At 34.0% G+C, this 14,903-nt stretch overlaps 1 protein-coding gene across 2 annotated transcripts in view; it reads left to right on the top strand.

Moving 5' to 3' along the window:
• The window catches only part of Sox102F (transcription factor Sox102F), a 202,332-nt gene that overhangs the window by 125,005 nt on the left and 62,424 nt on the right, over nucleotides 1–14,903 (top strand). For both annotated transcript variants that reach the window (XM_077436154.1, XM_077436146.1), the window contains 2 exons: nucleotides 1,409–2,179; nucleotides 6,965–7,148. In XM_077436154.1, the coding sequence (XP_077292280.1) occupies nucleotides 1,413–2,179; nucleotides 6,965–7,148 (951 nt within the window). In that variant the 5' untranslated portion in view covers nucleotides 1,409–1,412. The remainder of the gene's footprint in view (nucleotides 1–1,408; nucleotides 2,180–6,964; nucleotides 7,149–14,903) is intronic.

Below are 14,903 nucleotides of genomic sequence, written 5' to 3'. Positions count from 1 at the left end.
CTATAGATTGACCATGCTTAAACGGTTTATATTACAAATAGTGAGCGAAGCCGGGTAAAAACACTAGTAAATTATAAATATCACATACATATATGCTTAAATAGTATATATGAAATTAGGATTAGAATGGAGTGCATTTGGACGAATGAATGTTGTTTTTAAAACAAAAATGTCACTCTGCCCGAAGAAAAAGATATTCGATCAATACGTTTTGCCAGTGATGACGTATGGTAGTGTAACTTGGATATTGAACGCCAAGATGCTACACGAAGTCCAATACACTCAAAGAAGAAGTGGAACGCTGTATGCTCGGCATAACGAGGAAAGATAGGAAGCGGAATACGTGGGTGAGAAGTATGGGTAAGAAGACAAGGGTAGTGAACATAGTGGATAGATTAAAGAGATTGAAATGGCAAAGGGCGGGTCACATGGCTAGAATAATGACGTTTGTCATTATTCTAGCCATATGACAAAAATAAATTCCGACCTGTATGCTAAGATATTACCATGTGTTTGGATGGATATTATGATGTGTGGACCATGAGGAGAGTGGGAATAGACAGGAGCGGGGCGACGCGCTATCATCCAACTATCAAAAATTATAATTTCACTGATATAGACCTTTGAAAATGTAATTGGACATGATTTCACTGAACTATACCCAGTGAAAATTTAACTGGTTATGATTTCACTGAAACGTAAAATTTCATTTTAGTTACTGGCAACCCGTTTGTCGTTTTGATTTGCCTTAAATGCCCTTTGTTTGATTAAATGTCGTTTTGATATTTGTCGTGTAATTTATTTTACAGCCGTGCCAAAATTATGATCCGATTAAATAACAAATTAAAATAGTAAATGATACTCTGGTGTATGTGTGTATACAAGAATGTATAAAGACTTTTCAAATTATCGACAGTGCTTTCACCTACATATGTATGTAAATATACAAACATATGTAGACACGTACTATTATAGATAAGGCACAAGAATCAGCTTTGAGATTTTGATTGATATTAACGATTATTTAACGATTTTTCTACATTTCCATAGTTCTCGATATAAAGAGCTATGAAAATCCATGTATTAATAATATGATAGATAAAATTTAATATATTCCACGTAATGTTTTGTAGGAATTATATAATTATGATATTCGGAACATTCAATAAAATTGGACACCCCTGGATCGGGAAAGCTTTGCTATTTCTCTTAATGCTTATCATTAGTTGACGTATCAAGATGCCATGACTTGGCAATACCGCAACCTTCCAAATAAGCCGTCGAGCTTTTGCGACTGGCGAACTTACCCGATCAAAGAAGCTTTGAACCGATCAAACATTCCACGCGCAGAAGCGTGGGCAATTAATTTATTAAATTTTTCTCAAGTTTTTTTTCGTTTTTGTTTCAGAAACATGTCATCTAAAAGAAAATCACCGCCGACTAAACTACAAGAAGGTGTTGCCACGTCACTATCAGGTCCGAACTTGCACACACAAGTCTCCAGTGAAACAAATCCCGAAATCTCAATATCGGATTTTGGATCTAATTTGGAACCGCTCAAGTTGAAGACGAAATCACCTTGCGATCGACAGGTTGTTGGTGCATTCGCGGACCACGACGAGTCCAGTTTCAATTTCGAGAGTGATATAGAAGAGAACACTGTGAATGCCCCCTCGACTGTAGAGAACTTCTACAAATTAACTTCTTCGAGTTCGAACGCGAGCTCGGCGGAACATTCGGACGAAGAGTTGGAACAGACTAACGGAGAGGAAGGCAGACCGACTAAAAAGCAGAAGTTTAATAACAGCAACAGCACAACCGCAGATCCCAAAATGACCAACAACCTCTTAGTGCCAGTTACGCTCTCCGCCATCAATTTGCATCACGAACATTTTGCGAGGCATCAGGCAGCACTCCAGGAGGCGGTCGAGAGGAGACGGAGTTCCTCCGAGTGCAGTTCCCCCAATTCGGCCGACTTCAAATCCAATTTGAACATATGCAACAATAACAATTCGACGCTGTTGAACCATAACAACTCTTCCCTCGGTTTGGGTTCAGTGGGTCCTCACAAGAGGACCATGGACGACGTCCTCAAGAGACTGACATCCAAAATGAACAATAGCACTATAAAAGAAGAAAAACGACCGACGCCGTCAACGACGCCGATCAAGCAAAACAAGTAAGTACACATTTACATGAATCGATAACTGTTGCAAATAAATTCTATTGTCAAATGGGTCAACCGGTCGTTGCGTATGTATGATTTATATAATTTTATTAGAGTTTGCAACTCGCTCAGATTATGATAATTGTTTATTGTTAGAAGATAAACAAGACACGAGTTTCAGATCTATCACAAGAGAGTGCTATAAAATGGGTCACGGGATCAAGGTTGTAGTTACCACGTAAATCAAATCATTATCAAAACACGCACAATTGTATCAAAATGCCTTACTATTATATTATGTTCCTATTATTATTATTAAATGCTTACATTTCCGCATTGAAGAAAATTATCAAAATATCATGATATGTACATATGTACATATATAACCGACTTACATATGAGGCGGTCATTAAATAGCCCTATTTTATTTATCAGTTATATACATACATACATATGTATGTATATCGATTGGTCTTTTATGGTTAATTTATTAATTAAATGGTTAGTTTATTTTGACATTTAAATCTTAATTTGACAAATGAAGTTTGAAATGGTTTGTTTATGTTGAAAATTACATTTTAGTCGACATTGTAATGACTCCAATGAAAGTATTTACCAACCAAACTGATAAATTAACCAACCAAATTTGTATAAAATTAATGACCATTTATTTAAAATATAGAAGTCGAATGCGTATATATACATTAGTTCTAAATACAACTACCTCGAGCATTAAATAATATGATCAGCTTTTGGAAATAAAATTTTTACATTATATTGTAAGCAAGTACTTGTACTGTTTATTCATTCTCATTCCACGATGAAATATTTTTAATAGAAGTTTTATGAATTTTCAATAATGCTTTGATGAGTTTTTAAGTAGAAATTTATATACATATGTATGTATTTATGTACATACGTATAGAAATATACATATGTATGTATTTATGTACATACATATAGGTCCAGTCATAGAAATATGTAATTTATATGGTCGATTGATCTCGGGTGAAAAAACTTCTCATATCAATCTTTGGCGTTTCTGTATGGGTTATGCATCATTAAGGCAACAAAACGAGATTCTTTTTAAAAAATGCGGCCAACTTTGAGCATGTGTGTGTGTGCAGCAAGGCAATAATAAAAATGATAATGATTACAGTCGAGGCCCATTATGTATTGTTTCTAACAAAAAGCCATTTAACTTGAGCAATTTATCTTGGCCACTTTTTTGTCGTACTTTGTTACCCGGGACGAGCTAGGCGCACAATGGTCGGCCATTGTTCGCCGCGAAAGATCTCCTCTTCTTGGGTTGTTTTTAATAATGAAGACGTTACCAACGCTGTTAATGTATGGTGGTGAGGTCAAACGTTGAGGACAAAAGGTTGATTACGCCATCGCCAACACTCATCAAGAGAACAATGCCAAAGTATGATTCGAATGCTATTAGCCCAAAAGGCTGCCGACATATGAGGATGTATGTATATATTTACATATGTATGTAGATAAAATTTATTTAAAGTCAATCATATCAGTCGATTCACAATATATTTTAATTCCGCATACACAGTTGCATATAAAACGATTTCATAACAATGAAGCGATTAGAATACCTACGCACACTTACAGAATTAATTCTTAAAACAAAAATGTAGATAACGGAGCTTCATTATCTTAGTAATGAATTTGCCACAGACGAGCAGCATCAGCCCATTGACCGACTGACCTTAACAGATTTATTCCGATGACTTACATATGTATGTACATCCGACAATTTACCACTAATTTTAGCTCTCAAAATATGGAATACGACTAAACTAGATAATTTTATAACATATGTATGTAAATCAGTAGGTTGATATACATACGTATGTATTTGAATGCATGTATGTATTTTTGTTTGTTTGTTTACACCCGATCGTTTTTATTACTTATGTATTTTAAAAAGTAAGTTTAATGTAATATATTTTTTATTTATTATTCTCGTACTTCGAGATGTCATTTAAATGAGCAGTCAAAATTTAAGAATTGGTATATCAACTAGAATTTAGTCTAGTATAAGTCGATTGATACTTCGTATATGAAAAGTAAATTTAAGGTAAAACAACGAAAAGGAATTGCTATGATATTATTCATTGGAGTAAAAAGGTTTCACGATATCTATGAATATAAATGCTGCATTAATTTCTTATCTAAAATTGGATTATTGCCAATTTTTCTCACACTGGTACATACCCCTAATACAAAAAAAAAACACAAAAAACATTGTGTATCGATTTTTCAAATGAAAATTTTATGTGACTGTGCTACGGAATTAATCAAAGTGCACACAAACGCGGGTATAAGGGTGGATAAGGTGGTGCATAATGCACCCACCTTCCCACTCCCGCTTGCATTGAATGCGAGCTGCATCCAATACGACCATCAAATATTCATTGGTGGCGAAATGGTCAAGAGTGGTCGGTTGGTCGCCCAAAAAATAACATCTAAAATTCCATCAGATTCCTAGCCAGTAAAAATGATAATATCGCATGCGAGATTCGATCTGCTTCTTATTATCCTTTTTGATGTCGTGCCTTGACGATAAAAGTATGCGATTCGACTACAAAAGGGTATTACGTATGCTCCTAAGGTATACTTGCATTATTAATTCCATTTGTATTACACGCCCTGTATAATATTGAGTTTTATGACAATAAACTAGTATACATAATTAGAAAGTATTTCCCATATTATTTGTTGGTTTTTTTTGGTCTTGATAACCCCAAAAACCTTGATATCTCATTGTTCCAGATATCGTCGGCATTTCATAACAATGTCGCCCAAAACTCTCAGACGGAAATGTGAATATTTTTATGGCACTTGGTCATATTTGATTACAGGTCATGGACTGCATGATAATGTTGTATATTGTTGACCCAATCACTTACTCATTGTTTTCATTTCGTAAAAAAGTTTTCCGCCTTTGAAAAATACTGGTACCAAAAAAATTTTCGACATGTTTCACTCGGTGAGATGGAAAGAGCACATGTTTTTATTTTTTATTCAGCATGAGTGATAAAAGGATAACTCGATTCTTGTTCAGTGGCCGAGAGCGATGTGAAAGAAAGGGAATCGTAAAAAGGGGTTCTTCTGTAAGCACATGTCTTATATAAACTAAGGGTATTATTGTAGAGTAGGCGTTCATGCTTTATTTTATACGGTACAGTTCCAATTTTCCTCTCTATCTAAAATTAATACGAGTACAAGTTTGTTTTGAATTGAAATAAATTATTCCTGTTGTATAATGTGTACGCTATATACTCATACATATAAATTGTATACATGTATATATTTGTATAAAATATTATTATACCTATATTTTATATGGATAAGTTTTTATATTGTGTGTACACAATTACATATTTTATGATCAACTTTTGCTTAATATATATTATTTGAAAGGTTGTTGGTGTTGATTTTGTTACTGCGTATTTTTTTTGAAAAAGATTATTTTTTCAATGAAAGTTTATGCGAATCTCAAGTATTATAATGAAAAAGTGATGAGTAAGTAATAGGATCTTACCAGTTTAGATGTTTCCATGCAAATTACTTTCTGTCGCTCGCACAGCGGGGCACTACGAAGCCGTCATCTTTTGCTGACAACTTTATTGCCGGTTTTCACTGTCGCACTCTCCGTCGCTTTTTTTTTATTCTAGTCTCAGTCGCTTGCCACCTTTTTTCTCTCCCCTCGTATTGAGTATTGTGTCTTTTTTATTCCGCAACCTCCTTACAGCACCCTCCGGAAAGAGGCGAAGGGTTACAATTGTCTGGGCGACCTTTTTGCAAGAGGGAGGCCACTCTGAGTAATCGAACAATGAATAATTTGCTGCCGTTCTCCGTCTTAATTTATTCTGGTGAAGGAAACACAATCGTGTCGAGATTATCTGAGTGCTTTCCGTGTTTTCGTAAGAATCGTTTGCGCGTTTTCTGGGTTTTTCTTTGGTGGCTCGTATCAAATGCAGTGGGTGGGGCAGGTGGATGCACGCCGCCCCCCCGTAGAGTCTGAGTTTAAATTATTCATGGTTTTGGCTGCAACTGTAAAAAGGATGGATGTTCCTGTATCCCACAAGTGGCTTGAGGAGACGTGGCAACTGGCAACACACGGCTCTCTTCGATCCAACACACTTCAAACATTCTATGCATCTCCAATATTTTTATTTGAAAAACTGGCCTCATGTTTTATAAAATAGATAACAATCGATCTCATAGAATCACTTAATGTTCAAAGTATACTTTTGATTACGTATGCATATTAAAATTAACATTTTTTAAAATTTTATTTGTGCTGTCCACTTATATATTTATTAAATTAGATACTACCCATATAAATAACTTCCTTCCAAATTTATTTTCCAAAAAAGCCAACAAAACAGTCTTGAAAGATAACTAGCTATAGGGCAATTATGACGAACTATTATTTTTTGATATTCAGTCCCCCTGATTTGTTAAAATCTTTAAAACGCCGCCTTGATTAATTGCGTCTTGAAACACATCGCCGTTGTGTTCTAAAGACGTGAAATCTATGCATATTGAAATTTCAAATCCTAACAAACCTTGCACGTGTTGTTGCGTCAACTTCGGGCGTCTTTGGATAAACATATGTATGTATGTATGTGCGATACGATCAGCTGATAGAAATGAATACGATTTACCACATGGCCAACATTCACTATTGGGCTTAGTAAACGTACTAAATATATCGCGACGGTCTCCAATTTACAAATGTCAAAAATTCATTTTTGTTTTCTATTTTTTTAGTGACTTTACTGCGACTGAGGCACAAGCTGTTCTCGAAGCTGCCGCTCTACATCAGGCATTGGCAGGAGGTGGACTCTTTGGAGGAGGAGAAACCGTACACGAACGGGAGAGGCGTCTTTCCGAATTGATTCTACAACTACAGTTAGCCAGAGAAAAGCTGCTGACGCAACAAGACCACCCTCAGGTAGGATAATTTTCAAACTGTTTTTGTAAACGGCTAGGTTGAATTGTGAACCCTGAACCGACGAAACAAACCCGTCTGTGTTCGCGTGCGGATAAATTGTTAAACAAGTGCTGAATGGTCAACGGAGCACATTTTCCATTCAAATGGGGTCGTGGGAGGTGGAGGAGGAGGGCTCCTTCTGGGAAAATGTAGCCTCGGCTCCGGGAGCCCTTTGTGCGGCCAGGCACAGCTTTTGTCGGCCTTTCAGCGCGCTCAAACCCCCGAGAAGCCTTGTTCTCTCCAATCACAATGGGGGCCTCGGGATGAAAAGGTCCTGCATTCATTTGGGTATATTAATAAGGCCAAGTTGGCTGACGGTGCCCTCCTCTCCTCCCACAACAACCTCGTCCCGGAGATAAGAGGACGGGAGGAACTCGGTGCTTCGGCATTGTCCCTGTTTGAAATGTTTGCGAGATGAGTAATGTACAATGATGGATTGATACGATCGTTTGCCGCATGTCAAAAGACTGGACCCCGTTCGTTTCCTCCTTTGTAGGTGCGGACGGATTGTCCTTATTGTATGCAAGGCGTTTTGACGCGTTCCCATAACCATCAATTACATATTTATTTTTACTTTATTGTACCTAAAAGTAAAAAATGCCCCTAACGTATTGTACAGCCATAATATTTTTTGTCATGCTTTAAACAAGTTTCTTTTTTTCATGAGAATATTAAAAAAATAATAAAAAATCAGTATTAATATCTAAACCACACATTTAACAATCGAAGTACCGACATTAATTAAATTATTACGTCATGGTGATGCTTAATCAATGCGCGGGTATTCAATAGGCACGAATCAAAACGCGACCCATTAATTAGGCAAGCAAGAATAACTGTGATTCAATGAGATGTTTGTCATCTCGTCGCACACAATTTAATTAATCGGATTATATGAAATCAACTGAAATCGGTTCTTAGAAACAACAACAACAAATGTAAATATGTACATATATGTAGGAACTATAAAATAATGCACAATTTCAAACGCACATACATACATATGTGCCGTTATAATGGAAAGTCCACTTTTCGTCATTTCGAGAAATATATTGTTTAACAGTATATAAAAAGATTCTGGACATATAGAATTAAAATAAGTGATAGCAATTTGTGAATTAAAACTCAAACTGAAATAGTGTTTTTGGAACAAAATTTGGATAAAAATTGGACTTCTGCCATTTTCAAATATAACGTCTCATATAATAGATTGTATTGTATATGTATGTAAGTAGGGAGTACTTACGATGAAGTATTTTTGTACAAATTTATTTGTTCTGGGATATTAAAATCGAAATATGATTTCGAATGCGAGATCACATGATCACATCGCACCATGTATTTCCATTAAGTGAATTGTTGAACGCCCTTGAACCAAAGTTTGGTAAACCTGAAAGCTAACTTCTGCTGTCACATCCGCTTGTGAAAGCTGGCGAACACGTGTGTCCTGTAAGGATACCGCTACCTGCGGATATGGATAACGACCGAGTGAACCCGAAATATTTCTTAGCGCATCCCGGGGAATTGCGTCAACATAAAACAATGTTATTATGACTATGCCTTCCTTTCAAATATTTAATAATAACATTTTATCATGGGAATGAACGATATGCACAAGAGTTGGACACGGTATTATTTCAACTAAAACAATAAAATTTCTTAATATTTTTCACAAGTATGTGCCAACCCTGGTATCCATTCCAAATAATCACAGAAATCCATTATTCCCCTATGCTTTGCGCTTACGAGCACTCAGAAGCATCATGTGTGTTTTGAACGCAAAAAACTACTTCCCCCACACAAAATTTGCCTATTCTTTTAGCCTGTTGAACGATATGAATCTCGGTCGAAACTTTTAGAAACACGGTTCATCTGCAACCAGACACGGGCCGTCTGTTTTTCGTCATTTCATCCCATATTGTGCTATTGTTCAAATTCTTCTAATCGTATCGTAGCGAGTTTATACGAGTATACGTAATTTGAGCTCTGACTGAAACAATCGAAAGCAAGAAATATTTAAATATTTACATGTGATTTTTATTTATATTAATGAATCAAAATTAGTAAAATAAGTGTAACATATAAAAAAGTGAAAAAACAAAATTTAATAAGTGCTAAAGTGTGGGAACCTTTCGTAAAGAGTATCCCATTTCTCCTAATTACCCATCCACGATGACTCATTTATAGCTACATTATTTTAATGTTGACAATTTGCAAGGAAATAATTATTAAAGACGTTAGCTTGTAATCGCTTGGTATAATGTCCAAGTGCGTATATTATACGCATGTGAGCAAATTAAAAAAATAATTTGTGCTCGTAATGCGCCTTTTGTCCCTATTATTTTTATAAAATGTCAATTTCCCCTCGATAACTGCAGATTTTACCGTGTGAAATTTGTCGTTGATTAACATAACGGATTAAAGGGCTTAATTGCCACCGGTGTTTGTCAAATTTAGCATATGTATAATTATATAAATGTACAATCGTACAGGTACCTAAATCGATTGAATGTACGGGTACTTTTCAAGATGTGCGATGCATAAAATTACGGCAACTATATTACCACACCGTAACTATAAGAGTTTTACATTATTCGAATAAGAAATGAGAGAAAGTTTCTTGCTTTGATGATTTACGATTTTACAACATAATTAATGTGACTCGAAGACGATTAAAATTTTAATAAATGACGTTAAAATGTTCACGGTTCGATCAGGTTTTCTATGTCGAATTGAGCTATCTTTCTTTTTATACTTTTTAAAATAGCAAACGAGATTTTAAATAATTAAAATTCATATTTTGTTACATTTATAGCCTTAACGTGCAGTTATTAAATTTTAATTCATGATTTGTTTGACAATCGCTTATAAAACCATAATATCCATCAGACTAATACTTATTACACCTCTTTTACAAATGACAAATTATATTTAATTTTTAATCGGATATTATTATTATTAATCATTATTTACTTAATGTCCAATTAATATTAATAATGCCTTATACAGTTAATTATAATCATACGAATAAGCTCAGTATATCCAATCACCACGTACATTTTTTATCATAAAATTAATTTTAATACACCAATGCTTAAGGGCATATATTTTCATTTACATGTAATTCAATGACTTTGCAACTATTCTGTATGTATGTATATGTATATTTTAAAATTTTACAAGAATTTAGGGCGCAAAAAGTATCTTTAAAAAAATCCCCGTGTTTGCCACAATCTGAAATGAAAAACCTCACCGAACTTGATACTTACGCAGATGATCTTTGAAAGTTCAACGTTTATTTAATGCGCTTCATTTTTATTATTCTGGTTGGACAATGATGCCGAGCTTCTTGGTACGATGATGCAGAAGCAGTGGAACGCGTTCTTTCGACCGTAATTATCCGTCTCCGGTACAATGGGTCTCTAAACGCAACGAAGAACAAACACAAAAATACCGCACATAAAAACCAGCTACAATAAATTGTTTTTGTACCGTGTGTACAGCTCCATTGTTGCAACGGCGAGAACGACCAAGGATGATTTATTCGTCAGTTAGGATGTACATATGTAGAAGAAGCAATCCTTGAAGTGTTCAAGGGCAAAAAAGAGTAAATAATTGATTATGCCGCTCGATGATCTGTGGCATTTGAGCGTTTTGTTTCGATTCGGTGGTATAAGTTGTATTCAAAAATAAATATTAGGTACAATCGCTTGGCAAAATGAAAATAAACGCGAGGCATCCCGACGAGCGTCACTAATGCAGGGTCACCGTAAAATGTTTCGATTTCGTGGGTGTTCCCGTACTAAAAATCGTATATTCACAATCTGACATGCATAACAAAACGATTCCTGGCTCAAAACAAATAAAAACATTCGATTTAATCTCCAATATTCAATGAGATTTTAATTTAATCGAAACGATTACTTAAATTTTAATATAATACTACTAAATTGTATTAAAATTATATGTAAATTATTATTAAATTATAGGCTTATTTCATTACAATGCTCTCTATCACGCGAACTAACACCCAACGCGTATGCGCCGACATATTATATTATTTTATTCTCTTTTATTTTTATAATTAATTCACACTTAATTGCCACCATATTGGGCAGTTCATTCATTGTTCAAGTTCACGTTCGCGTTTACGTCTCTTCAGAAATGAAAAAAAGAGATGGCAGGGGTAACAATTGAATTCGATAATTGGCTCAAGATGATATTTTCATTTCATGGATTTCAAAAATTCACATTTAATCCAGTACAAAAAATTAAGCTCCAGGCCACTAGTATTTGATAATATGCATATTGGAGCCACGGCGTAGGTCACTGGTCAATCGATTGTTTATTTAGAGATATTGTACATAGGTTTAAATCCCGCCGGGAATTGAAAAATTTATTCGATACGTCTATCGGTGCTGGAAAAATCTGGATGGTTCTTAAATCCAGATCAACCGTCTACCGTTTAAATATTTCATACATATGTACAGCAGTTTGTAATTAATAATTGAATACAGTTGTAAGTATGTAGGTACATTGTTTTTGTATATGTATCTTCATAAGGCCGGAGCTAAAAATGTAAATTTTGGACCTATAAATATCCATATGAAAAAACTTGCTTCATATCAAATTAACGTTAATCAAAAAATTTCATCGATTTTAATAAGAAATTAAATCAACAAAATGAAAAAGTTCCTTTTTTTTACCACAAAAAAATTGGATTGCATCGATTGTTTGTTTAGTGGTTTAGTCGATTAGTTTTGACTGATTGACGAAAAGTCGTCGTTTTGCTAGAAACTGAGAATATGAAACGCGACATATTCACATCGGCTATTTATGTGTATGGCGAAAGCGCAAAGAAAGCTGTAATTTTTAGAATACCGGTAAAATTTAAAATTTACTGGTAATTACCGGAACTTATTTTATCATGAATTAAGTACATATTTGCATAGTATTACATTAAAAATCGATGTAAATGACGTATTGTGGACTAGGTTTTCTGGAGTTTGTTTATTTTCAGTATTATAATAAATGTGGCAATTTCAAATTGATAAATTCACTGGAAACACAGACCAACCAAATCGTAATAAATGAGATCAGAGGGTTGTTTCAATTATGATCGAAACTTTCAAATGATCCAAACTTTAAACATTTAAATATGATTGGTTAAAAATAAAAATAAATATTTATATATTATAACAAATTGACTTTAATGCATTTATATGACATTATTCTCCTGAGATTTATTTTTAATTATTTACAATTCAATCTAAGTTAACGTCTTTAGAAAAAATAACCACATACAGGTATCTAATCAAAAAAAAATTTTTTTTTTTTCATTTACCGGTAAATGCTGGTATTCCGGTAGTAGGAAAAATCCTTTACCGGCTTATGAAATTTGACGGTAAATTGCAATTCCTAGAATTTATCTTTATTTTAAACACAAAAAACTTTTTCAATATTTTATTGGAAAGTTACGGTTCCAATCATTGTGATATATTATTTTCATAATTAAATAGGATTATAAATTTAGCTCTGGTCGAGTGAGTGTTGAAATAAAAATGTATGAGAAATGCGCATGTCCAATGTCTGTTCGAATAGCCAGTGGGTGGGGAAGACAATGCTACGAAGCTCCGCCTTCAACACAATAGCTCTCCCCCACTACTTTGTTTCCAGTGGTAGAAAACTCACTTTCGCAAACGGTAAATGACTACAATTAATTTTACTCAAATGTAAATATCACACGCAATTTATTAGATTCGCCGATAAATTAACAACCGCCGCTATTAAAACGGGTATATTGAATTACGTCTAAATCAATCGATGCTAAGCTGAAAACAACGTGCAATCTTTCAAATGTGGCTCGACCTGTTTACGCGCGACGCTCAAAATTTATTACCGCTGCGAGTGAAATTCTGAAGCTTTCGAGTCGTTACAGAAGATAACGAACATTGCCGATTGCTGTTTTCTTGCACTTTCTATTATTTATTTTTTTTGATTTGAGGTAAACACGATCGCCTGAGAGATTGTCGAAATGATGCACCGTTTATATTCACTTTGATCTTATATAGTGTACTAGTTGTTTTACCCGGCTTCGCTCAGTGTTTGTAATATAAACAGCTTAAATATGGCGAATCTAATAGTGAATATTCATATGTTTTTTTATTAAATTTATTTGAATCGAAAAAAAAATATATATCGAATCGTCATAGAAACTTCGATTTGTTTTCGATGTAACCAACCAACATTACATATTTATTTACATACTAACATACTTACATACTTATACATAAGTCTCTTTCGAAATTATATATTAGATTACATCGAATACATACATATGTATGTATTTTTTACATCTTATATTTTCATAATACTTTTACTTTCAATGATACATAATTAATTTAAATATTTCTCATATTTGAAAAAGGCATACATACATACATAATCGATTCTAAAATTTATCTTTTGTACTTTATTATTTTTTTATTTTATTTTTTAATTAACTTTTTATCAATATCATCCACTGCTGTATGAACGGCCTCACGGAAACACACTCATTCGTCTCTGTTTTGAGCAACTCTCACCCATTTCATCCCATACATTTTTCTAATTTCATCTACTCTTGTGACCTTTCTTGCACCCGTTTACATTTTGTCGGATACCATTCAAACACTTATTTAGTCCACTCTTTTATCTACGTAACCCTGCTATTGCCATTTGAATGGCAATCGCTCTCTCCATTACATCAACTATCCTTGTCACATTTCTCGACCACATGTTCTGTTTCCTATATGTTCTTATTACGCTGAGTATACATCGTTCCATACTTCCACATTTCTTAGAGTGCACCATCAATATATTGTAATACAAATAGCAATAACGTACACTAAATAACATTTACGCATATGTGTATGTACAACAAATACAGGCCAAATTCTACCAATAAGAAATGTCTCTATATTCTTCCAATTTTATGACTGCTATTTCAATTAAAATTATACATTTTAAAAAGCTGCAGTTGATTCAAAATGAGACATAAATCAAGCGAAAATTTAATTCGAAATTATTCTGTTTTTTTCTTTCAAATAAAAATTACACTATTCACATACCTACCTACCTGTAATATGTATATTATAAGTTGACATTTCTATCGATAAAAAACCTTACCAAATAAACCCATTTTAAAATACTAATATTCAATGATACTGAATGCCTATTTTAGTGTAAACAAAAAGCTTAAAATATGTATGTAATTAGTCAAGCGTGTCTAAATATGTTTAGTGATTAGAATAAGTATTTAATAACATAACTTAATTTGTTTTAAAGTCACAGCCTTATTAATATCAAATAGTTGATAGCACCTGCATTCACTACAAGTGAATAACCTTGTTCCCCACTCAACTCTTTGGCGCGCATTGTTCCTCCTCCTATTGTTCCGATGCGCGAACACTTTTTAGCGAGACGCTTCTTCAAAAATAAACCTTATCGCATCATGACACAAGAAATATAATCGTGTACCTATTCGCTAAGGCTCTTGCGTCATTTACGTTTCTAACGTCAAAAATGACAGCGCAAGTTCATTGGACATCGAACATTCTTACAACGGATTTCTAATCATTTTTTTTTCGTAAAATAGCATTTTCCAATACTTCATTTATGCATTCTTCATTAAGTGTTCTTAATACGTCCAGATACATTAAGATGAACCAAATTTAA

The sequence above is a fragment of the Arctopsyche grandis genome, chromosome 1 (genome assembly GCF_051622035.1).
Source record: "Arctopsyche grandis isolate Sample6627 chromosome 1, ASM5162203v2, whole genome shotgun sequence".
Taxonomy (NCBI): domain Eukaryota; kingdom Metazoa; phylum Arthropoda; class Insecta; order Trichoptera; family Hydropsychidae; genus Arctopsyche; species Arctopsyche grandis.
This window is presented reverse-complemented; position numbering and strand designations above follow the sequence as displayed.